Here is a 24,467-nt window from a genome sequence, read left to right as displayed (position 1 = left end):
TTTTAGACATGGGTGAACTCAGGGTTTAGTAGCCAGACCTCTGCTGTGTGTGTACAATTACAGACTATCACATTTTTTCTTAGAGTGACAAGGAATTCAGTCATTTACTTTCCAGTAGTCTCATATTACTTACCTGGATTCATTTCTACTAATGCGTTTATATTAGGTTGGTGCAAAAGTAATTGTGTTTTTTTGCTATTAAAATGGCAAAACTGTAATTACTATTGCACCAACATATACAATTAAAACATGGGCTTGGTTGCTGGGTGCAGTGGCTGACGCCTGTAATCTCAGCACTTTGGGAGGCTGAGGTGGGCGGATCACGAGGTCAGGAGTTCGAGACCAGCCTGGTCAGCATGGTGAAACTCCATCTCTACTAAAAATACAAAAATTAGCCAGACATGGTGGCGTGTGCCTGTAGTCCCAGCTACTGGGGAGGCTGAGGCAGGAGAATTGCTTGAACCCTGGAGGCGGAGGTTGCAGTGAGCTGAGATTGTGCCACTGCACTCTAGCCTGGACGACAGAGTGAGACTACATCTCAAAAAAAAAAAAAAAAAAAAAAAAAGTGGGCTTGGCCAGGTGCAGCATCTCACAATTGTAATCCCAGCACTTTGGGACGTGGAGGCAGCAGGATCATTTGAGCCCAGGAGTTCAAGACCAGCCTGGGCAATGTGGTGAAATTCTGTCTGTACAAAAAATAAGTTTTTTAAAATTAGCTAGTTTTGGTAGTGTGTGCCTGTAGTCCCAGATATTGGGGAGGCTGAGGTGGGAGAGTCACTTGAGCCTGGGAGGTAGAAGCTGCAGTGAGCTTTGATCATGTCACTGCACTTCAGCCTGGGCAACAGAGTGAGGTCCTGTCTCAGTAAATAAATAAATAAAATAAAAACAAAAAAACACGAGCTTCACTCTTCCTAACTTTGAATCCTTTATAATTGTGACTAGGTCTTACCCTTTCCATTTTTGTTTTCTTTTTCTTTCCTTTCCTTTTTTTTTTTTTTTTTTTTTTTGTTTAAAAAAGGGGGGTATGGTCTCACTTTCTTGCCCAGACTGGTCTCAGACTTCTGGGCTCAAGCAATCCTTCCACCTTGTCCTCCTTAAGTGCTGGGATTATAGGTGTGAGCCATTGCGCCCAGTGGACTTTCCCACATCTGCATTTTAATGTCGATGTTTTATAAGTAGGTACATTTGGAAAAGCAACCTTCCACAAAGTAACAGAAACAAGGTAACACAACCGAGCCCTGTAGCACACTCCTGTAATCCCAACACTTTGGGAAACCAAGGTGGATGGATCTCTTGAACCCAGAAGTTCCAGAGCAACTAGGGCTACACAGTGAGACCCCCGTCTCTACAAAACAATACAAAAATTAGTGGTGGTGCACGTCTGTAGTGCCAGCTACTTGGGAGGCTGAGGTGGGAGGATCACCTGAGCCCAGAGAGGTTGAGGCAACAGTGAGCTGTGATCGTGCCCCTGCATTCCAGCCTGAGTGACAGAGTGAAACCCTGTCTCAAAAAAAGGTGTGTGGGGGGGGAGGGAGGCGACTGGGGGGAGGGGGGAAGGAAGAGAGAAAGAAAAAGAAACACTATACCATCCTGGCTAACACAGTGAAACCCCGTCTCTACAAAAAATACAAAAAATTAGCCAGGTGTGGTAGCGGGCGCCTGTAGTCCCAGCTACTCGGGAGGCTGAGGCCGGAGAATGGTGTGAACCCGGGAGGTGGAGCTTGCAGTGAGCCAAGATCCAGTCACTGCACTCCAGCCTGGGCGACAGAGCAAGACTCTGTCTCAAAAAAACAAAAACAAAAAAGAGACACTATAACAGGTTTTCCAAAGTATGATTTTTCTGGATTTGACTCTGAAAGGATAGGACAGAGTTACCATTTTAAAAAATTATTTTTTCCTCCCATCCACAGAAATAGACTCATTTTTTTTAAAACCTCCATCCTTACAAAACCTTGGGGAGTAGAGCCACTAGCCCCATGCCCTCCATCCTCTGGATTATCCATGATTTTTTTTTTTGTTTGCCACCTCCAATTAGAGTGTCATAGATTTTTAAAAAATGAAACTAAAGTTTAAAATAACATGACAGTTTGATGAGTTAATGCTAAGTAAATACCTATATAAAATATTGATCCACCCCCTCCTCCTTTGTTGAAGCTGGGAGGGAGGAACAGTAAAAACAATCACGTGTTTTCAATAAAATGAAGGGTTCTGTCAGAAATGAGTGGGAAATGGGCACAAAATTATGGAACTGCCCTGGGTGGCTCTGCTGTCCTGGAAATGACTGCCAGATACAGGAAGTAGAGAGCAGAGGTCCACTGGGAACAGATCTCTGAAGTAGAGAGGGGCACTACTGGAGAGCAAGGGACCCTCCTCCCACCCACATCCCCCAGACTTCTCCCTCCTATGCTTGTGAACCTTTACTGGATTAATCAAGAACCTAGTGGGTAAAAATATAAAGTATATCAAGACGTCACCAAGCCAGCTTATTGGAGAGGCATAGTGGAAGACTCTAAAGAGGAGAAAATCTTCCATTAAGATATGTCTTAAAAATAAGTTAAATTGGTCGGCAAAGCCTGAGTCCTGTCCTCTTATCCTCCTCCCTGGACAGCATGAGCTTCACCACTCACTCTGCCTTCTCCACCAACTACCAGTGCCTGGTCTCTGTCCAGGCACCCAGCTACAACTCCCAGCTGGTCAGCAGCATGGCCAGCGTCTGTGCAGGCGCCAGGGGCTCTGGTTCCCGGATCTCCATGTCCCACTCCACCAGCTTCTGGGGCAGCATGGGGTCCCAGGTCCTGGCCGCAGGGATGGCTGGGGGTCTGGCAGGAATGAGTGGCATCCAGAACAAGGAGACCATGCAAAGCCTGACAACCACCTGGTCTCCTACCTGGACAGAGTGAGGAGTCTGGAGACCAAGAACCAGAGGCTGGAAAGCAAAATCCAGGAGCACCTGGAGAAGGGACCCCAGGTCAGAGACTGGGGCCATTACTTCAAGACCATCGAGGACCTGAGGGCTCAGATCTTCGCAAATACTGTGGACAATGCATTCTGCAGATTGACAATGCCTGTCTTGCTGCTGATGACTTTAGAGTCAAGTATGAGACAGAGTTGGCCACATGCCAGTCTGTGAAGAACAACATCCATGGAAACGAAATCCATGACACCAATGTCACTCGGCTGCAGCTGGAGACAGATTGAGGCTCTCAAGGAGGAGCTGTGCTTCATGAAGAAGAACCACGAAGAGGAAGTAAAAGGCCTACAAGCCCAGACTGCTAGCTCTGGGTTGAATGTGGAGGTAGATGTCCCCAAATCTCAGGATCTCACCAAGATCATGGCAGACATCCAGGCCCAATATGGCAAGCTGGCTCTGAAGAACCAATAGGAGCTGGACAAGTACTGGTCTTAGCAGATTGAGGAGAGCACGACAGGGGTCATCACACTGTCCGCCCAGGTTGGAGCTGCTATGATGCTAACAGGGCGGAGACATACAGTCCAGTCCTTGGAGATCAACCTGGACTCCATGAGAAATCCGAAGGCCAGCTTGGAGAACAGCCTAAGGGAGGTGGAGGCCTATTATGCCCTGCAGATGGAGCAGCTTAACAGGATCTTGCTGCACCTGGAGTCAGAGCTGGCACAGGCCCGGGCAAAGGGACAGTGCCAGACCCAGGAATACGAGGCCCTGCTGAACATCAGGGTCAAGCTGGAGGCTGAGATTGCCACCTACCGCCACCTGCTGGAAGACGGCAAGGACTTCAATCTTGGTGATGCCCTGGACAGCAGCAACTCCATGCAAACCATCCAAAAGACCACCATCCACTGGAGAGTGGATGGCAAAGTGGTATCTGAGACCAAAGACACCAAAGTTCTGAGACATTAAACCAGCAGAAGCAGGGCACCCTTTGGGGCAGGAGGCCAATAAAAAGTTCAGAGGTCAAAATTAAGTTAAATTATATTATTCTCAAGTCATTACAAATATAGGTAATGATTTCATTGAAGTCCAATGTTTCAATGAAGTCCATAATCAATTAGAGTTATTTGGAAATAAGACATGAAAGTTGCAAAAACAGACTTCTCCTATATATTCCTCCAACTTTCCCCAATGATAATATCTCACACAACCGAAGGTTATCAAAACCAGAAAACTGACCAGGCACAGTGGTGTGCCACTTATAGTCCCAGCTACTCAGGTGGCTGAGGTGGGAAGATCCCTTGAGTTCAGTAATTCAAAGCCAGCCTGGGCAACACAGTGAGACAGTGGCTGTAAAAACAAAAATGGAAGAAAACCAGAAAACTGGTGTCATCAGTTGTGTTTAAGGAAACCAAGTCTCCTTTAAAAGTTTGTTATAAAATTATAGATCTCTCATAAATACTGAGGTGGAAAGATTCCCTGGAAGCAGCCTAGTCAGAAAGTGAAGACAGTGACATCCAGATAGGTTAATACTTCTGCCAGCACCATAATTACACTCTCTTGGCTGTACATTCCAATCACTGGAAGACAGGCAAAATTGAACCACTGGCTGGGCCCACCTTAAATCAATGGCCTCAACCTCTGCAGACAAGGCTCAATTATCAGTACGTTTTAAAACAACTTTGCCGCTGAAGGTTCACTTAAGTAATCAACTGGTAAGGCCAGGTGCGGTGGCTCATGCCTGTAATCCCAGCATTTTGGGAGGCCACGGCAGGCGGATCACCTGAGGTCAGGAGTTCAAGACCAGCCTAGCCAACATGGTGAAACTCCCTCTCTACAAAAATACAAAAATTAGCTGGGCATGTGGTGTGTGCCTGTAATCCCAGCTAGGGGAGGCTGAGGTGGGAGAATCGCTTGAACCCGGGAGGCGGAAGTTGCAGTGAGCCGAGATCTCGCCACTGCACTCCAGCTTGGGCGACAGAGCGAGACTCCACCTTAAAAAAAGAAAAAAAAATCAACTGATAACAGGCGATTAACAGGAGACAAGGCATACATAACACCGGAATAATAGCAGGAGAATCATTACCCAGTAGCTTAATGGAGTACAGAAGATTTTATATCCTTTTTTTCATAGGGGAAAGGGGAGATGGGAAATGTAGACATTTATTTTGAGAAGCAGCAAATGATTATTAGGAAGAATGAATGGACAGAAATTAATTAGCAAATAATTTTCTTTTGAGTTATCTTGTGAAAAAGTCCCTCCAGGCATGGCTGCATTTCTGTCTTTCTGAAATAGGATACCAGATCTCAGTGAGGGGAGGAATGCGATTGTTTCTTCTACAAAGAGGCTTCTCTAGTCTGGGAATGAAATTTCAGAGAGTACCTCCCCGCACTTGGGGAAAGGGCGGGCATCAAGTCAAGGTTAGGGGGACCTGCATTATGAGGCAGCTTCTAAAGCCTCTCAGTCTTTGGGGTATCGCTTTCTGAGCGTCAAGAGTAAAACGTGATGCATTACTTTCCTTCCAACCTAGATTCTAGTAGTTTAGATCAGTATCATCGTTTTTACTTCAATGTTCAGGAAACGCTGGAAATTTCTAGCTAACATCACAGACAAAAAAAACCCACGAGGTTGACTTCACCTATTCTGCCTACCCTCGGCAGGTAACTATGTATGAACTGACACTCCCAGGCATAATCAAATTACCTCTGTCAAGTCCTCGCCCTAAGACTATTTTTGGAAACTAGGGATTTTCCAGATTACTGAAAGCCTTGTCAGTGTCAAAGGCCGGGCAGGAGTTTCGCAAGCGGAGCTACGAAAGCAGCCGCCCTCACGGTCATTCCTGTGCCTCCGCCCTACTTCCCCACACTGGCAAAAACACGCCCCCCGGGGAACTTTCATCTGGGAACCGATACAGTCCACTGTCTTGTGTTCTTCAAATACTGTAAAGCAGGATAAATACTGTAAAGCAGCCCTCTCCAGTTTCCTTGAGGGTCACTTTATATTACACATTCGTCCACACACGACACCAGTCACCACTTTCACCCGCCAAAGCGCGCTCAGGTCGGCCGCCACTTCCCTTGGTACATGCGGAACACTAGCCGCGCCGAGGTTAAAGGAAGAGGCCGGAACGCAGGGTGAAGGGGCGCAGAGATGATAGCCAACGCCGCCATCTCTATTTTGGGCATAAGGGATCTTGTAAAGCTCCATTATTCGTGTGGCTAAGTATCACAAACAAGGTGGTGTCGACAGGCCTTGGCTAGAGAAGGCCTCCTTAGCCACTAATGACCCCAAGGTCTATCGCAGCACCAAACACTCCTCGCAGGTCCGAATGCCGAGGGCGGAGGCGCGGCCTGAAGGGACTAGTTGGCGCGCGGCGGCCCGGCGTGGTGACGTCAGGGCGGAAGCGCACGCGGCGTGAAGCGGCCCAGAACCCGGCGGTCACGGGAATATCCGTCGCGCCGAGAACGCTGGTTAGTCTTGTTTCGGGTTCCGGCTGCGTTGAGCTTGCGTGCAGCTCGCTAAGACTATGGCGTCCGGGCCTCACTCGACAGCTACTGCTGCCGCCGCCGCCTCGTCTGCCGCCCCAAGCGCGGGCGGCTCCAGCTCCGGGACGACGACCACGACGACGACCACGACGGGAGGGATCCTGATCGGCGATCGCCTGTACTCGGAAGTTTCACTCACCATCGACCACTCTCTGATTCCGGAGGAGAGGCTCTCGCCCACCCCATCCATGCAGGACGGGCTTGACCTGCCCAGCGAGACAGACTTACGCATCCTGGGCTGCGAGCTCATCCAGGCCGCCGGCATTCTCCTCCGGCTGCCGCAGGTCAGTGCTCTGGCCCTGGGTCGGCTGGGCGCTCCTCTCCTCCCCTCCGTCCCCTACGCCGCATCCCCGTATCACTGTGCCCCGGGAGGGTGGGGACGGCTCCCTCAGGCTCTCCCATTCGGGGCCCAGCCGGGGCCGGGGTGTGCCGGGGCGGGGGGCTGCGGAGGCGGAGGGAGGACCTGGCAGCGGGCTGTTCGCGGCGGCGGCGGGAGGGGAAAGGGAAGCGATCGGCGGCACAAAATGGCGGCGGCGCCTGGAGCGGGCCCGCCTGACCCCTGCGCTTCCGTTCTCCTCTCTTGTCTGCAGGTGGCGATGGCAACGGGGCAGGTGTTGTTTCATCGTTTTTTCTACTCCAAATCTTTCGTCAAACACAGTTTCGAGGTAAGCACAGCGGAGGCGGGTAAAAGGGATTTCTTCATCCGGAAATGGGCAGAAGTAGGGGTAGTGTTAGCAGCCAGCTTTTCCAGAAAGGGAGTGGTTTAGTTTAGGCCTTTGTACCTACTTCTCACTCGCCAGGAAGTGGAAACCTTTAGAGTATGGTTCACAATCCAGAAAATGGATCCCGAGCCTAAGTGCCCTCTTAACGAGAAGTAGTTTTCAACCAAATACAGAAGTGCTGTGAGATTGAGCTTGACTCTGGAACCAAAATTAAGATGAGTGGAACAACAAAGAGTGTAGTACTAGCATAGCTGGTAGGCTTATGGCATAGAAATGTCCGCTCTAATTTTACTAAAGATTGTCCCACTTGTGTTCTAAAGTTTATTCTTCAAAGTGAGTTTAATCTAACAATGGCTTTTGTGGCTCGTGGCTTCTTACAGATTGTTGCTATGGCTTGTATTAATCTTGCATCAAAAATCGAAGAAGCACCTAGAAGAATAAGAGATGTGATCAATGTATTCCACCACCTACGCCAGTTAAGAGGAAAAAGGTAAGATTGGCATTATTGAACATAGCATCACTTGCTACTGCTGTACTGTGCACTCGTCATCAAATCAAAACATCTTTCCTCTCAAGTGAATATGGATGCAAAAGAAAACGGACTTTAATTTAGGTGTTAAAGTTCATATAGGAACACTAATATTTAAAATAATTTGAAAAAAGAAACATAATTAACCGGTTATCTAAAGTTTGTAGAGGCAGTTGCATTTATGGACAATCCTAACAGTGCTGTGAAGCCAGGCCTGTGGCTTAAGATTAACAAGAAAGGGAGTACATTTGGCTCAAGTGTGAGTGTATTCTGTAAGTTATTTTTCCTCTCCCCTCTCTGGAAGACTGAAGGCTGTGGAAGTTTAAACACTGTAGTTTAAGTTAATATTGTGGCAAAGTTCTGTGTAGATTATGTTTTTCTACTCGAAGTCCCAGTTAATTCTTTATCAATTGAGGTTGGCTTTTGTTAAAGTACTTCTCAACATTGAACTACGATATATCGAATAATACCGGATCTGAAAGGACTGCAGGATGATAAAGTTTGAAGTTTGAAGTCAAAGGGAATAAACAGGTATTTTGTTTTGGTCAGATACAGTCTCAGTGAGTGGGTTAGAAAATTAACAAGATTGACTGGGTTGCATTTAGATAAGGCTCATTTATTTGATGTTGTAAGAAAATACAGAGACTGAAATAGTATCTCCTAGGTGTTGTGGTAACATAATTTTATGTGGACCTATGTGTTCCTGTGAGGCAGTACCAAAAAGTTTGTTGCAGGACTTCCTGCATCTACAGGTGACTTTCAGTACATGCTGCAGAAGGATATATTTGGTGTAGATTAGTTTTTGTATTCACTCTTTAAGGAATTGTAGTGATGTTAGTCAGTGTACTGAGTTTGAAAGGAAGTTATTAAAAGGATTATAAGTTGTTCTGGGGGCTGGGTATGTTGGTTAGTGCTGTTAGTATCCTATATGTGTAGTCCTTATTGGCTGAATCTGTAAGTTGGCAGTAATGGAACTATTCAGACAAGCAAATATTAAAGCAACTTTTAGATGACTAGTCTATTCTGTGAGTCTACAGACAGTTCTTTTTTAAAAAAAAATATCCTAGTCAAAAAGTCTGAAACAGTTTTTCTACATACTTTTTCTCCCCCATCTTTTCTCATTCACCTTAACTGTGTCCAGGGATAGAGTAATTTTTAAATTCTAAAACATCTTTTAGTTTGTTGATGAGTCCCTGGGAATTGGGAAGATTTCAAATTGGTCTTTGGTATGGTCTGAGCTTTAATCTGTATTTAGATACCTGGCTGATTCTTCAGGATGTTTAAAGTTATGACACTAATACAAGGCTCTATCTTTAGTCAAAGGTTTCTCTTTGCTTAAAGGAAATGGTTTTCTAGTATTATTCTTTGAACCATTGAGCCAGCTATTATGTAATCATACGATTATCTTTTGTGAAATTTTCCTGTGAGACTAAGTTTTCTTCGTTGATGTCAGAATAGGTCTTACCTGTAAAAACCATGGAATTTAAAATAATATAATCTCACCTGATCGTTGTGTCTGATGTAACTTTGTTTTTTGGGTCATTATTACAGAGAAACTGATTTTGTTTCAATCTTAGAAGTCTGATTATAGCAAAATTTAAAAGGAGTTGTTAATTGCATGGAAGCCTTTTTTTAAAGCAGGATGTAAAAGTGTTTCTATGCATATTACAAGTTTACTCAAGCACGTAACTTGTATATGTTATTAACTTCAACTCTTTTTTCCCTTGCAACCGACTATACAGCGACCAGCTACATTTACCAAAGCCTGGGTGATGTGGAGTGGTACATAGAGATGAAGCTGTCGTCATGGCAACAGTGAGTGAAGTATCGAAAATCCCCAAGGAGAAGCCAGTGCTCTGAGAATAGGTCACTGGAATCGGGGACTAACAGGTTGGCCACTGGTGAACCATTTAGAAAAACTCCTGTTTCTTGTTACAAGCTTTTGTCTTTGCTGTCCAAGTTATTAAAACTATAGCTTTGTATTTATTTTTGCACAGGTTAATGTCATTAGAAAGTACTGTCGGTATTATACGTTAGTTAGGTAAAGCATACTTGTCTTGATGATGCTATTTGTTTTAATCTAGTTTATTCGTAACTTTAAATTGTAGTGTGACTGTGACAGTTACAGTGGAGATACATTATTCATGTCGCCTGTAGGTCATTGGTCTCTTCACCCTGGCTACACATTGAGAATTAGCAGAGGAGCTTTTTAAAAAGTACCAGTGCTTAGTTCCCAACCTGGATTGTTTGGCCTATTCCTCCTTCAATTTTTTGTGGTTCAGTAGTTATCTTTTAAGTTCACAATAAATGGCTAAATTTAGAGGGACGATTGCTTTTTCATTGTAGTAGTTTCCAAATATTTACTTTTGAGATGCAGCATATTAAAATTTTCAAAGACTGCTTTAACCATTCTCATTAGTAAATGTCATGTACTTTCAGTGTATCCATAGATAATAAAAGTTGGATAGGTACGAATTGGAAAGGTATTAAGTGATGTTATTTAATCTACCAGTTTTCTATAGTATAATTCTGTGGCTCTACAAGGTGGCCTTCAGTTTGTTTAAATACCTATAAAGAATGTTTCTACTTTTAAGTAGGCATTACAGATTTTTTGTATATTGCTTGGCAGTATGCCTCTTTGTAAACTACCTATCTCTTACAGTCTCTTGAGAACCTGGTTCCAAAATTTCTCAGTCTTTGTAACACATAAATGAGACTAACCATGTTTGGACTTTGTAATTTTTGTTATTGTTGAGTTATATGTCAATTACATAATCATGCTAAAGGAAAAAAGCTCCTCTAACAAACCATATAATAAACTTCTAATTACCGAAGACCAGGATTTTCTAAAACTGAAAATAATTCTCTTATAAATCAGAAACATTGGACAATAGAAACTTAAAGCAGAAATTGAGTTTGTGTGTTGATAATGAAAATTATTTCTGAGTTTTCTCTGAATAGATGAAGACTTCTTTTTTAAAGAGATTTTAAAATGCCACCTCCCCAGACTTTATTGGCAAGGAAAGTTTACCTGATTAGGGAGGAAAAAATTCTAGCAGACCTTAATTTAATGTACTTTTTGCAACAGAAAGTACTAATTTGTAATTTGAAACTTTGTTTACTGCTGGTTTATGGAGATACATTTTTTTAAATTTATGATACAAAGTAATCTCTACCAGGTAGTTGTAAATTACAGGTGCACCCTTGATTTGTGAGGTAGAACCAATTCTGAACAAAATAAAAGTGTCTGGTTTTAGGTTATATACCCACAAAGTTAACTTTGAAAATTGTGGGTAATAAATAGCAGGATTAAGCAAGAAGTTAAGTGTATATTGAATTATAGTAAATAATGGGTTTAGTTTTCTTAAATCTGTTTTGATGTCGTTGGGATTTTGACACAAAAACAGAATATTGCGTATAAGTTTGATTTGGGACTAAATAGTAGCTATAATTCAAACAAATATTTAGCTGCTTTAGTGTAATTGCAAGAACAAATGAATTATATCACCATTTGAAGGCAGCTCTTAAAGCAGGTTATGTTAAGAGGTGTCATTTTTATTAACAAATAGAGAAAAATGAGACAACTATATTTTCATAAAATTACATTTTATTAGGGATTTTGATGATACCATTTTCTGTCTGGATTGCAAGGGGTTAAGAGTTAAAACGGTGTGCAGCTGTAACACTGGAGCTATTTTATCTCTTAATGCCAGTTAAGGAGAGCCATTAGATAACACCACCATAAGTTAAATAGAGTCTGAGGTTGGTGTACTTTTTTTCCAAATTTCCTATGATGATAATACCTGATCATAAACCTTAAGATCTTTGGAATATGTTTATATGTATGTATGTATATGTGTATGTATATATATAGAGAGAGAGAGAGGTTGCTTTCATGAGAATTAAGTTTGACTTATTTTCCAAAGAGCAATTTGTAGCCTACTGTCCTGATAAAATGGATTCATCATTACACGTTAATATTAGAAAGCAGCTCAATGAGGCCAGCTGGTGGCCTCATTCCTCATAGGTGTGAGGAATGGGTCTGAGTGAAGGCCATTTTAAGTAACAGATGTCTTTTATCTTGTTAGTTCTGCCAATTTTTGTTTAGTAAGCATTCCAGTTTCTGTAATAATTTTAAATGGAGGAAAGTAAGGAAAATGTGTGATAACTGACTTTTTACTCTAATGTTACCATAGGGATAATGAAGTTCATTGCAGATTGTTTTCTAACCTTTGGTGCATGTATCAAAGTAGATTTTTGTTTTAAAAATATGAGATACATTTTTCTGGATCTGATGTTTATTGGGGCAGAGAGGATGACTGTCTTAAAAATAGATCGTGTATCCTGCCTAGAGCAAAGACTCTTAAGTCTTTTGGCTGAAAATGAAATGAGTATGGACAAAAATATTGAAGTATTCTACTTTTACCATATAATCAGTGTCTTGATAACAATTGTAGTTTTTGTTGGTTGGATCTAAGAATGTGTTGGACTTGGGTAAATTTCAGACATGACCAACAACAGAAAACAAAAGCCCAATTCCTTAACCTTTCCTGACTGAAACTTCTCGGGAAGAAACCAGTTCCGAATTGTAAGACATAAATAAGATCGTCTTTTATTGTAAGTTTTTAAGCTATGTAATAGGTTTTTAAACTATATAATAAAACATGGGGATAACATCAGTTGAATGTGCTACTTTTAAAGCATTAAACCACTAACATAAGCCTTCTGTATTATAGAAACTTCCGAGTTACCAAAATTTAGTCTGGTACAGAGCCCTTGAATATGTTCTGGTTCCCTCACTATAGCCCTTCATTCTTTTCTGTATTAATACTAAAGCATATTGCCTAATAACTACAACCCTGACCAAATTTTGGCCTGGATCTCATGGGTCACGTGGAGTTTTAAATGTGATTTTTAATTTATTTGGGTAATTGACCTGAATCTATAGTTTTCAGATTACTTTTTTAAACAGGTAGGCTCTTAACAACAGATTGTTAAAAACATATTACCCCATTGGAGGGGAATCTGGATTAACTACCCACTGTTCCCCCCCAACTTTTGAAAAATTTTGGCCATAAACCAGCCAAGAGTTATTATTTTATAGAATGACTGAAATATTTATTAGTATGATCTTTGAGGACTTTATAGTACTGTAAATCTTAGGAGCACGTTAGTTTTTTTTTTTTTTTTTTAAGCCAGTCAAATAGCAGTGGGGGGGTTGTATACCAACTTTAGTGACACTGATTTTAGTAAGTTCTGATAACCCACTACCATCGGACCAGCCTGGAGCACATTACTTTGGCCAGTGGAAAGTCTCTTGGAGAGACTTTGAGGTTTGTGATAACAAATCATGCTATCACTAAAGTTAAATACATATATATATATATATATATACACTCCTAGAATATAAGCAGAATGGAAAAGTTGGCAAGGATGAATTAGAGCATTGGAGTGAATTTTTTTCATTACAGAATTGTTAGTTCCTTTAGGAACTTAGTCTCGTAGATGTATATATTTAATTAGCATAACTTGGACAGCACAAGATTAATGCTTTAACTTGTTTGCAGGAGTTTAAAAAGCTGGTTTCTGTTGCCAATAGTTGGTTGGAAGGGAAAATGGAGATGCCACAAATAAAATTTTTTGGATGTGCAAAACAGTTTTGATTTTATTTCTTACAAACTATAGGACTCCAAGCCCCCTGATCCTTGATCAGAACTACATTAACACCAAAAATCAAGTTATCAAAGCAGAGAGGAGGGTGCTAAAGGAGTTGGGATTTTGTGTTCATGTCAAGCATCCTCATAAGGTGAGTTGTAGAGTACAGAAATTGGGTTCGTAAGTATTAGGACTTTTATAAAAATTCTATTTTATATGAATTTATGTTTCTATCTGAGCATTAACCTTGGTTTTAAAAAGCATTCCTTTAAAGGTTCAGGCTTCATCGAAAAACATTCTTTTGGATGTTGAGATTTATCAGTAAAGTGACAGTCAAAAATGTAGATTCAAATCTTAAATCTTAATTGTGTGCTCATAGAGAAGTTATTTTTGTTTCTGTGGTTAAAGTCCCAGTTTTTCCACCTAGAATACAGAGATGTAAAGTTCCTCATTCCAAGGAATAAATGTGTAGCTACAAAAGTGTCTGGCACACTTACTGTCATAGTAGAATGTTCTAAGTGTGTTGGCTGCTCACTGTTAGCATTATCGGAAATTTGTTTCTCCCAACATCTCTTAGCTTTCTCTTACCGCAATATAAGCGGTAGAGTGAGTTACCCAGGTCAGGACTACCTGGGCTAGAAATGTACCTTGGGAAATTAGGTGAAATAATCTAGCACAGTGCCCATCACATAGTAAAGTGCCAATGAAAAATACTCTTTTAGTTTCCTTTTTTTCCTGTACAATTCTGAAATGTACTTCTAAACAGAATTTATATAAAATCTAGTCATATAACAGTTCACAATAGAATCTTACGTACATTTAAATTGGTCTGTATTATCGATGCAGAATTATAACTTGAATCTAACATTTTCAATTACTTTTTTCATTGAACTCTACTCGGAAAGAACTACCAGTATACTAAATTGAGTTTTTTTCCCTTGTCCTTCAGATCATTGTTATGTATTTACAAGTCTTAGAATGTGAACGTAATCAAACCCTGGTTCAAACTGCCTGGTAAGTCACTTTTTTAGATTTCTTTCCTAGCCAGGAAAACAGAAGCAGAAATAAAGTAAGTTTCATTTTCCCTTTCCAAAATAATGAGATAAGTTTGTTTGGGGCTTTTTGTTGTTTTTTGTTTTTGTTTTTTTTTTAACCAAAAGGTAAATAATGCTTATTTCTGCTTCCTGTTTTCTTGGCTTGACTAATTACTTTTAATGGAGAACTCAATTTAACTTTGTTCTTTTTTCTACTCTTTAATTAAAGGGTAGTCCATGATGGTAAGTCATAGAACTCTGCCCTCTGCACTTCAGCCCATGACCTCAGGATGGCCTGATTGGCTACCCTGCTCTCCAGCCAATCCAGTGCAAGCTCTCATCCGAGATTCACTGAAGTGGTCCATATCCATCTGGCAGCATCTTCTAGTTCTGTCGGGGTGTCAAAAGGATTTGTATATTTGCTTCTAGAAGTAACTATTTGACATGCCTATGTATTTAATGTATACTTGTAACTATCAAAATGAATAGTTCATTTTTGATAGATTTGTTGTCCAGCCATTATGAATTAAATGGTTTCTTATTAGGAGTTTGACTAAATTTTTATTTTTAGTATGTATAGCGTGAATTCTACCAAAGGAGACTACAAACTTGCAGCTTAAAATGGGAACCAGTTCCCACACTGGCTTAATTTATATAACTGCTTGGCTGTATTGCGGGTAATATTAGAAGCAAGAAGCACTTCATTTTTAAAAGAGATGTTACTATTATATTGCTTAAATGCCTTAGCACTTGGACTTTTTGAGATGCAGATGTGTGATTTAGAGTGCTGGCTTATTTAAAGGTCAAGCCAAGGAGTTTGTGGATCAGCCACAACTACTGTTTCCTAAGACTATTGATGTGAAGGACTTAGTGAAGTAATTTTTATATTTTGGACTTCCCAGCAAGATGTCCTTTTAATGACTGCCATGCTTCTTTTGGACTCAGTAAATATTTGTAATGTTAGAAAAGTCTCATTACTTTTATAAAATGCATGACATTTTAAGTATGTGTTGCATAAAATGGATTATAGCAGTTCTCATGGTTTAGGATTTTTAAGAAATAGTCCATTTAATTTCAGCTTAACCTTTTAAATGACCTGTAAAATTTCTTTAATAGTTTAGGAATGTTGTGGGGAGGGTTCATTAATAAAAGTTCAGCAATTTTTTAACTGAAGTAGTTTATCTCTTTTACCTAGTCACAAAAAAGGTATGTAAACAAGGCCATTATATGTGTTTATTGCTCTTTACTTCCCTATCTAGATTTTCTAAATATCTTAATTTTCTTAATATAAGTTTAACTTGTTACCTACTGAAAATGCCTTTTTACCCCTGTTAACGGTATTTTGAGCTTTTGAAAAGAACTTGGTTGACACTGCTTTTATTGTGGATAAAGGAGAGATGGTCAGTAATTAATGGCTTGAAGTATTATTGGAGTGGTTTATCATTTCTGAAACTAATCATGTCAGAATTGACTTTGAAAGCATTGCTTTTTACAGAAATATATTAACTTTAGGAGTAATTTCTAGTTGGATTGTAATACAAAATAATTTAAAAGAGCTTCGCTCATATATAGGAAAATTGCAAATGGTCCTACTATTAAATTCTTACTGCTTACTGATTTTTTTGAATTAAGAGTTGTTATATGCTAGAATATGAGGATGTGAATATAAATAAGAGAAGAAAAAAGAATAAAGTAGATTGAGTCTCCAATTTTATGTAAGCTTCAGAAGAACTGGTTTGTTTACATACAAGCTTATAGTTGAAATATTTTTCAGGAATTACATGAATGACAGTCTTCGAACCAATGTTTTTGTTCGATTTCAACCAGAGACTATAGCATGTGCTTGCATCTACCTTGCAGCTAGAGCACTTCAGGTAGGTGTATATTTCCCATTTTGTTCTGTAGGATGAATCACAAATTTTCGGTGGTTCCAATACAGATTTAGCAAAAATTTAACCTAAACCATTCTGTTCTTATGGTTTAGATTCCATTGCCAACTCGTCCCCATTGGTTTCTTCTTTTTGGTACTACGGAAGAGGAAATCCAGGAAATCTGCATAGAAACGCTTAGGCTTTATACCAGAAAAAAGGTATTCTCTATTTACTCATTTGTGCCAAGATGCTAAGAGTCTAAGCTACTGTAAGGGAGAAATACTAACTTTCTTTTTTCCCCAACAGCCAAACTATGAATTACTGGAAAAAGAAGTAGAAAAAAGAAAAGTAGCCTTACAAGAAGCCAAATTAAAAGCAAAGGGATTGAATCCTGATGGAACTCCAGCCCTTTCAACCCTCGGTGGATTTTCTCCAGCCTCCAAGCCATGTAAGATGTATTTAGAATTAAAACGACTTGGGGGCACTGAAAGTGTATTTCTATTAGAGAGCTTTTACATTTGAAAGTTGCATAGAGAAAAATGATGTTAAGAAACTGCTACTATGTTCTCTTATGGCAGTCAGGTAAAGACTAATACTTGGAAGCGGAAGCATGGTACTTTGAGTTACATTTAGAAACAACTTTTTGGCCCTCTGTTAAATCTAGTAGTTAACATGCTGTTATGTCTTTTAAAAGCATCGCCAAGAGAAGTAAAAGCTGAAGAGAAATCACCAATCTCCATTAATGTGAAGACAGTAAAAAAAGAACCTGAGGATAGACAACAGGCTTCCAAAAGCCCTTACAATGGGTGAGTATACTTGGGCTGGAAAACTGGCTTGAGGAATCTTTTATGTGTTTACTTTTTAACACACTAAGTTTGTAACTAATGTGTCATGATTTTTTGAAGTGTAAGAAAAGACAGCAAGAGAAGTAGAAATAGCAGAAGTGCAAGTCGATCAAGGTCAAGAACACGATCACGTTCTAGATCACATACTCCAAGAAGACAGTAAGTAAATGTTTTCTTAGAGAAGCAGTCTTATTTGGAGTTTTTAAAGGTTAATGTTTTTTCTTTAAAAATTGAACATAGATTATTTTCAAAGTTAGGTTAGAATTAGGCTTTTAATATGAGGTAAATTATGAGAAATGAGTTTGGAGATGTTCTGGACGTACAGTATCTTAATGGCATTCTGTTATATTTTCTCCCATGTTTTTTGGAGAAGTGTAGGAGCTACCCACAAAGTGCTTGAGGGCCATAGTATTGTTTTTAATGTGAAAACTCCTTTTTTAAAAAATTTCAGTTAGAAAATGTATTTCATTAACCCCTTATTAATAACTAATAATCAAATTAACCAATGAATCCTTCCTAGTTAGGCTTGTAATTAGATTGTTAGCTCCTCGTGGCTCTTCAATGTCCTTTGAACATGTGGGAGATACTTAATAAAAAGCATAGCTCTAGGACACTAAAAATTGCTAATTACTCCCCTTGGAATATAGACATAAGAACATTTGCTTAAGATTTAATATGTTACATATAGGCTTGGGCATACAGCAGTGATGGGTGGGGAGATTTTGAAAAGTTCTGGTTTGTCATTTATGTAGCTGGTAGTTTTGTTTTGAACCTGTTATGAGCAACCACCAGAGTAATCTGTTCCCCATAGAAACTGAACCTAAACTTCAAATTTTTATTATCTAAGCTATAATAATAGGCGGAGTCGATCTGGAACATACAGCTCGAGATCAAGAAGCAGGTCCCGCAGTCACAGTGAAAGCCCTCGAAGACATCATAATCATGGTTCTCCTCACCTTAAGGCCAAGCATACCAGAGATGATTTAAAAAGTTCAAACAGACATGGTCATAAAAGGAAAAAATCTCGTTCTCGATCTCAGAGCAAGTCTCGGGATCACTCAGATGCAGCCAAGAAGCACAGGCATGAAAGGGGACATCATAGAGACAGGCGTGAACGATCTCGCTCCTTTGAGAGGTCCCATAAAAGCAAGCACCATGGTGGCAGTCGCTCAGGACATGGCAGGCACAGGCGCTGATTTTCTCTTCCTTTGAGCCTGCATCAGTTCTTGGTTTTGCCTATCTACAGTGTGATGTATGGACTCAATCAAAACATTAAACGCAAACTGATTAGGATTTGATTTCTTGAAACCCTCTAGGTCTCTAGAACACTGAGGACATTTTCTTTTGAAAAGAACTATGTTAATTTTTTTGCACATTAAAATGCCCTAGCAGTATCTAATTAAAAACCATGGTCAGGTTCAATTGTACTTTATTATAGTTGTGTATTGTTTATTGCTATAAGAACTGGAGCGTGAATTCTGTAAAAATGTATCTTATTTTTATACAGATAAAATTGCAGACACTGTTCTATTTAAGTGGTTATTTGTTTAAATGATGGTGAATACTTTCTTAACACTGGTTTGTCTGCATGTGTAAAGATTTTTACAAGGAAATAAAATACAAATCTTGTTTTTTCTAAACTGCTTCAAATATCTTATTTAAATAAATTATTAAAAAGCAAAATTTTAATAGCAAAATGGCTGTACTGGTTTTCTGATGAACTTATTCTTTCCTCCATTAGATGGTAGTATGAGATTATTAAAATGCAATTCTTAACTGCATCGTGAGCTATTGTAAGTCTTCACTGTATATATGGAAAAAGGGAATGGGAGTCACCCAACAATGTAACATTAAATATTGTAGCACTAAACCAAAAAACCTGATTTGCATAAGGTAATTTTGAGTCAGATTTAAGTACTATTTCTGAAATGAGGTGCTGTATTGAATGAACCAAAACTTAGTAACTATTGAGCTTTAACAGTTCTGTATAATTTAGGCATTTAATGTTATGACTTTTATGTAGGCTAGGAGAAAAGGCGAGGCCCCTGAACTTGAGTCGTTGATAGAATACAAGCTGATCACAAAGAAGTGAAGTTTTGATGAAAAAGCCGGAATTTCTATCCAAATGAATGTTTTCAAGTTACTCACATTTGGTATTTTTTTCAAGATTTTGGAAATCAGTTTACAGATCTTAAAAGTCAAAAATATTGCATTACTTTATAATTACACTAAGATCTCCATTACATTTATTTTACCTACTTTAATTGTCCACTAGACTTGGCTCCAAGTGATTTGTTGCTGTTTCAAGAAATAAAATAACACCCACAAAGAGGAAGATGTATTACTGCTAAGGATATTTTTATAAATAAAGTTACAGCTTCTGAAGAGCATTCCAAAGTCTTACAATGTGTTCACCAATGGCAAGTGGTGGAGGCTGGAAAAAGTAGCTTCTCAAGGCAACTCCTTTGAAGGAGATGAGATTCATTAGGATATAAAAGTGTTGGGAGTGCTACTTAAATCAGTTATAGTTGTAACTATAAAGACTAACCAGAACTAACAAGACCCAGTGTAAATTAGCCACTTCATGCTTGAAAGAGGGTAGATAGTTCATTAAGACATTGCTGCATGATTTGTAATACACATTGCTGAATTATAAATTGATATTCTGAAAAGCTAACTGCTTCTAAATGCTAAACTGTTTGTTTCCTTTACAAGACATTGAAAAAAGGCAGAGGCAAATGTCAGCAAAGGCCCTGTTAGCAAATTAATCTTGAATTTTTTTTTAACTTTTTTTTTTTTTTTAGAGACGAGGTCTTGCTACGTTGCCCAGGTCGGTCACGAACTCCTGGCCTCAAGTGATTCTCCCACCTCAGCCTCCCAAGTATTAAATTCTTATTGAAATTATTTATGTGCTTTATCTTTGCTGGGAAATAGGAGTGCTGTGGGTGAGGGTTGTTTGTGAAGATGGGGAATTGTGGAGGATACACCTGCATGTGGAATGAGGTTTGTATGTTAACGGTGTTTTTAGAGGTGGCTTTGTGGGCTAGACGAAGATTTTTTTCAGGGTCTTGATTTTTGTCTTATTGTCTGTTACTGAATCTGTTTTCTAAGTTGTCAAAGGATGTTAACCTCATGCTGCTCTATGGCTATTTTAAAGCTTTCTCTAAAAGTAATACTCATTTTCAAACTTACTTTGAGAAACAAAATTGTGGAATACCCATAATACCTGTTTATCAGCTCCAAAAATAATGATTAGCAAAACTTACTTAATCTGTGTCCCACCAATTCTCCACTCCACCCTTGCTATTGGGAAGAAAATCCCATACAAGGAAAGTTTGTTCCCAAGTGTTTCAATCCACAAGACTGAGGATTTTTAAAACATCACCATATAGCTTTATTGTAAGAGTTAAAAGTAATGCCATACTACCCCTGTCAGTATCCAGAAAGCCCTCATCTCTGATTTGTTTTAACTGGTTTGTTGAAAGTCCAAATATGTTGCATTGGCTTTAACCACAGGCTTCTCCGTATTTCTTACTTGAAATTGGGTCATGTCCAGAAGAATTTTTCACCTTCTGGGTTTGTTCATTGTAACTCTGTGCTGTCACTGAACACATTTTTCTGTCCACTGTGTGGTAAACTGGTAGATCTTGAGGATTGAACAGATTCAGGTTTAATTTTTTTATTTGTCTGGAATTCAGAAGCCTGGACACCCAGATTGTTATTTTAGAACTGAAAACTAGGTTGCTGCCTCATCCACCAGGTATTTTACTGGGTTCTCAGTTTTTATCCATTGGTGCTTGTACTTCACTGGCTTTTGTATCTCTTTTCCCTCTGTCCTCTGTCTCATGTTTTGGTTGGCCCATTACAGCAATGAAAATGTTATTTGTCCTAATGATCCTGATATTTTTTTCCTTAAATGACCCACGAATTAAATCCTTTTTTTTTTTTTTTTTTTTTCTTTTTGAGATGGAGTCTTACTCTGTCGCTCAGGCTGGAGTGCAGTGGCGTGATCTCGGCTCACTGCAAGCTCCACCTCCTGGGTTCATGCCATTCTCCTGCCTCAGCCTCCCGAGTAGCTGGGACTACAGGCTCCCTGCACCACACCTGGCTACTTTTTTTGTATTTTTAGTAGAGACGGGGTTTCACTGTGTTAGCCAGGATGGTCTCGATCTCCTGACCTTGTGATCCACCCATCTCCGCCTCAAGCCACCGCGCCCAGCGAAATCCTGATTCTTAATACAAGTCCTTTCATGTTATGGAACATTACATTTGTCCTTTGCAGTTGGTATCTTTAAAGACCGGTGAAATTCTTAACCATGTTCACATTTTAAAACAAAGTGAACATAAAAATGACTAATTCTTTCTTAGAACTGAAGTTCTAAGTTTTGCTTTAATTGCTTTTAAGTATCGCCACTTATAACCCCATTATTAACACCACAGTCTGCATCAAAAGCTTACTTTAAAACATTCAGTTTTCATGAAAGTTTTCAAAAAATAATTTTTTAACAATCATAAGTTTGAATATTTACATACCAGATTTTTAAAAATGAAGTTAAAAGCATGGACATGCTGAGGGTCTTATGCATGGGCATATTGCAGGGGTCGGAGAGACAGGAGGTGCATGAGGTTTGTTAAGGGGAACATCACTTCCCTATGTGAAAACTGGAAGGGAGCAGCGTTCATTGTGTGGGCCTTGAGCCCCTCATCCCTTTCACGCTAAGGCTGGAAGCCACAGCCTGGTGTTCTAACCATTTGAACACTTCCATTTGTTCAAAGGTTGGCTTTGTAATCATTTGAATATTTCCGTCTATTACATGGAAGGAACATGGACTTCCTTGTCAGCTCTGCATTTTAAATCATTCCTCCACAGTGACTTGACAAGTTATTTTACCTCTTGTCTACTGGCCCTTACAACACTTTGTGTAGTTTATGTGTTGGGCAAATAGGATTTATTTTTACCACTGCAACCCAAACTTCATATTGGAAAGCACTCAAATATTCAGAAAAGTTTGAATTCTACCACTCTCATAAACACAGTTCAAAAGACAGCTGTTTGAGAATGCTCCTTCACTAATACTAATACAGTATCTTCAATAATGTGTGTACCTTATAGAAAATCTTGAACAGTACAAGATTTTATAATTAAGGCATGAAAAACTGCTTGGGCTCTTTGATTCCAGGTGTCCTCTTTTCCCTTCTGCTATTGCCATCTATGTTCAATATAATTCTAACCCAGTTCTAAGTACAGAGAAAATTCCTACCCTGCCTGCTTTTATAGTTCATCAAATTTCCCTGTTTCAGCTATCACTTTTCTGGTATGTGTAGTCCGATTTCTGTCTGTCATGCCCTTGCCACAGTCCTTTCTTTGAACAGTAGATAAAATGATCTATTTAAAGTGTTAATCACATTGCTCTAATATATAAAGCCTCCAGTGGTTTCCCATATCACTGTAAAATACCCCTTGCCGGCCTCTCCCATCAACCTCGCTTTTTCTGTTCTTTGTATATGCACATCTCTTCCTGCGCCTTTATTGCCATCCTCATGTGGGGATGTTTCTGTCTCAGAGATAGTGTTTATTTAGGTCCCACTCTGCAGTCCTCTCCAGAGGGGCTGCTTTCACCACCCCTTCTAAAATAAGCCTCTCTAAACACCCCTGTCACGTTCTATCCCTTAACCAGCACTAATTTTTTTACAATGCTTACCACTAACTGAAATTACTTTATCATTTAATGTCTTCCTCATTAGAATGTAAGCTTGTAAGAGAGTGGCAGGGATGTAGTTTATTCATTATTTTATGTCCCTCACCTAATCATATGAGTGGCCCATATTAGGGCATGTAATAAATATTACTTGAGGAATGGATGAATTTAACATACTACCAATCCTCTGAGTGACTCTTCTTAAAGCCTTCATCATCATTCTTGTCTTTCCTTTGGGGGTGTCCAATCACCCTTCCATGAACATCTGTACCTTTTACAAAGAGAGGACTAGGTTCCTGGAGTTCATAGATGTAAACAACAGCCTAGAGGTAGCAAACTGGTGGGCCCTGAGCCAAATCCTGGCCTGCACATGTATTTTGTTTGGGTTGTACAGTGTTTGTTATAAATGAGCTGGCTGCTAATATTTTTTAATTGGAAATATTTACATTAAAAACCTAGACCTGTAGCTGCTCTTAAAAAATAAAAATACAGCCGGGCACGGTGGCTTATGCCTGTAATCCTAGCACTTTGGGAGACTGAGGTGGGTGGATCACTTGAGGTCAGGAGTTCGAAACTAGCCTGACCAACATGGTGAAATCTCATCTCTACTAAAAATACCAAAAAATTAGCTGGGCATGGTGGTGGGTGTCTGTAATCCCAGCTACTTGGGAGGCTGAGGCAGGAGAATTGCTTGAACCCAGAAGGCGGAGGTTGTAGTTAGCCAAGATCATGCCACTGCACTCCAGTCTGGGTGACAGAGCAAGACTCTGTCAGGAAAAAAAAAAAAAAAAAAAAAAAAGGCCGGGAGTGGTGGCACATGCCTGTAATCCCAGGAGGAAGAGGTTGCATAGAGCCGAGATCGTGCCATTGCACTCCAGCTTGGGCTACAGAGCGAGACTATCTCAAAAGAAAAAAAGAAAACAACAACAAAAAACATGAGTTCCACAATACTCCAGGCCATAGTTAACTAGCATCCAGTAGCCCTCCGGGTGAGGCTGCATGGGCAGTGCATGATGATTCTCTCCACCCCTGTTAATTGTGTAACACTGAAGCCAGGTGTCAGTTGGCAGGTATCAGTGTGCTGATGGTATTTTCTTGAATTCTGCCCTTTTGCTTACTGATGTTACCTACCTGACTCTTGACACCTGATAGCTCATGGAATATTCCAAGACAATGTGAATCACCAAATCTGTGAATGTGGCATTGTTTGACTAGGCTCTTGGGTCAGTTAAATCAGATTGTTTTCCGTGCCCCAAATCACTAGTGAACCACCGTATAGTTAACCTTTTCAAACGAATTCCTCACTTAAGCGACTTTTACTCTGCTGGAGCACTTAACAGAGCACATGACACACCATATCTTTGTACAGAGGGCATGGCACATTGTAAATCTCACTGTGAGGCTCAGGTTTCCACCCTCAATTACAAAACTTAATTTCTTGCCCAAAATGATTTGCTGCCCCAGATGTGTTATTTTCATGGACCTTTTCAAACCAAATTTTATTCATTTAACAAGAATTAATACAATATAGACCAACAATGAACAAATAAAGCCACATTTAAATTGATTAGCCAGGCTCTCAGCCCCTAGCTGACTTCTTTGACACACGCAATTGAAATCAAGAGTCTCAGATAAACTTCCAATTATTTGAGAACAGT

General features: G+C 39.8%; 1 protein-coding gene and 1 pseudogene across 3 annotated transcripts; both read left to right on the top strand.

Annotated features, from left to right (window-relative positions):
- The first annotated feature begins 2,555 nt into the window (after positions 1-2,555).
- LOC126948280 (keratin, type I cytoskeletal 18-like) lies at positions 2,556-3,877 on the top strand (annotated as a pseudogene).
- A 104-nt stretch (positions 3,878-3,981) lies between these two features.
- Positions 3,982-20,647, top strand: CCNL1 (cyclin L1). 3 transcript variants are annotated; one of them, XM_050779870.1, is made up of 11 exons: positions 3,982-6,738; positions 7,045-7,119; positions 7,557-7,666; positions 13,391-13,511; positions 14,310-14,374; positions 16,169-16,268; positions 16,379-16,483; positions 16,572-16,713; positions 16,960-17,071; positions 17,171-17,269; positions 19,915-20,647. In XM_050779870.1, exons 1-11 carry the CDS (start codon positions 6,436-6,438, stop codon positions 19,967-19,969), a joined length of 1,287 nt encoding a protein of 428 aa, XP_050635827.1. In that variant the 5' UTR covers positions 3,982-6,435; the 3' UTR covers positions 19,970-20,647. The 3 variants fall into 3 exon arrangements, with proteins under 3 accessions (XP_050635827.1, XP_050635825.1, XP_050635826.1); XM_050779868.1 differs by lacking the exon at positions 19,915-20,647 and adding an exon at positions 17,958-18,750; XM_050779869.1 differs by lacking the exons at positions 16,169-16,268; positions 16,379-16,483; positions 16,572-16,713; ... (1 more) ...; positions 17,171-17,269; positions 19,915-20,647 and adding an exon at positions 14,624-16,125.
- Positions 20,648-24,467: the final 3,820 nt, after the last annotated feature.

This window comes from Macaca thibetana, chromosome 2 (genome assembly GCF_024542745.1).
Source record: "Macaca thibetana thibetana isolate TM-01 chromosome 2, ASM2454274v1, whole genome shotgun sequence".
Taxonomy (NCBI): domain Eukaryota; kingdom Metazoa; phylum Chordata; class Mammalia; order Primates; family Cercopithecidae; genus Macaca; species Macaca thibetana.
The sequence above is the reverse complement of the archived record's forward strand: the minus strand, read 5'-3'. Positions and strand labels throughout refer to the sequence as shown.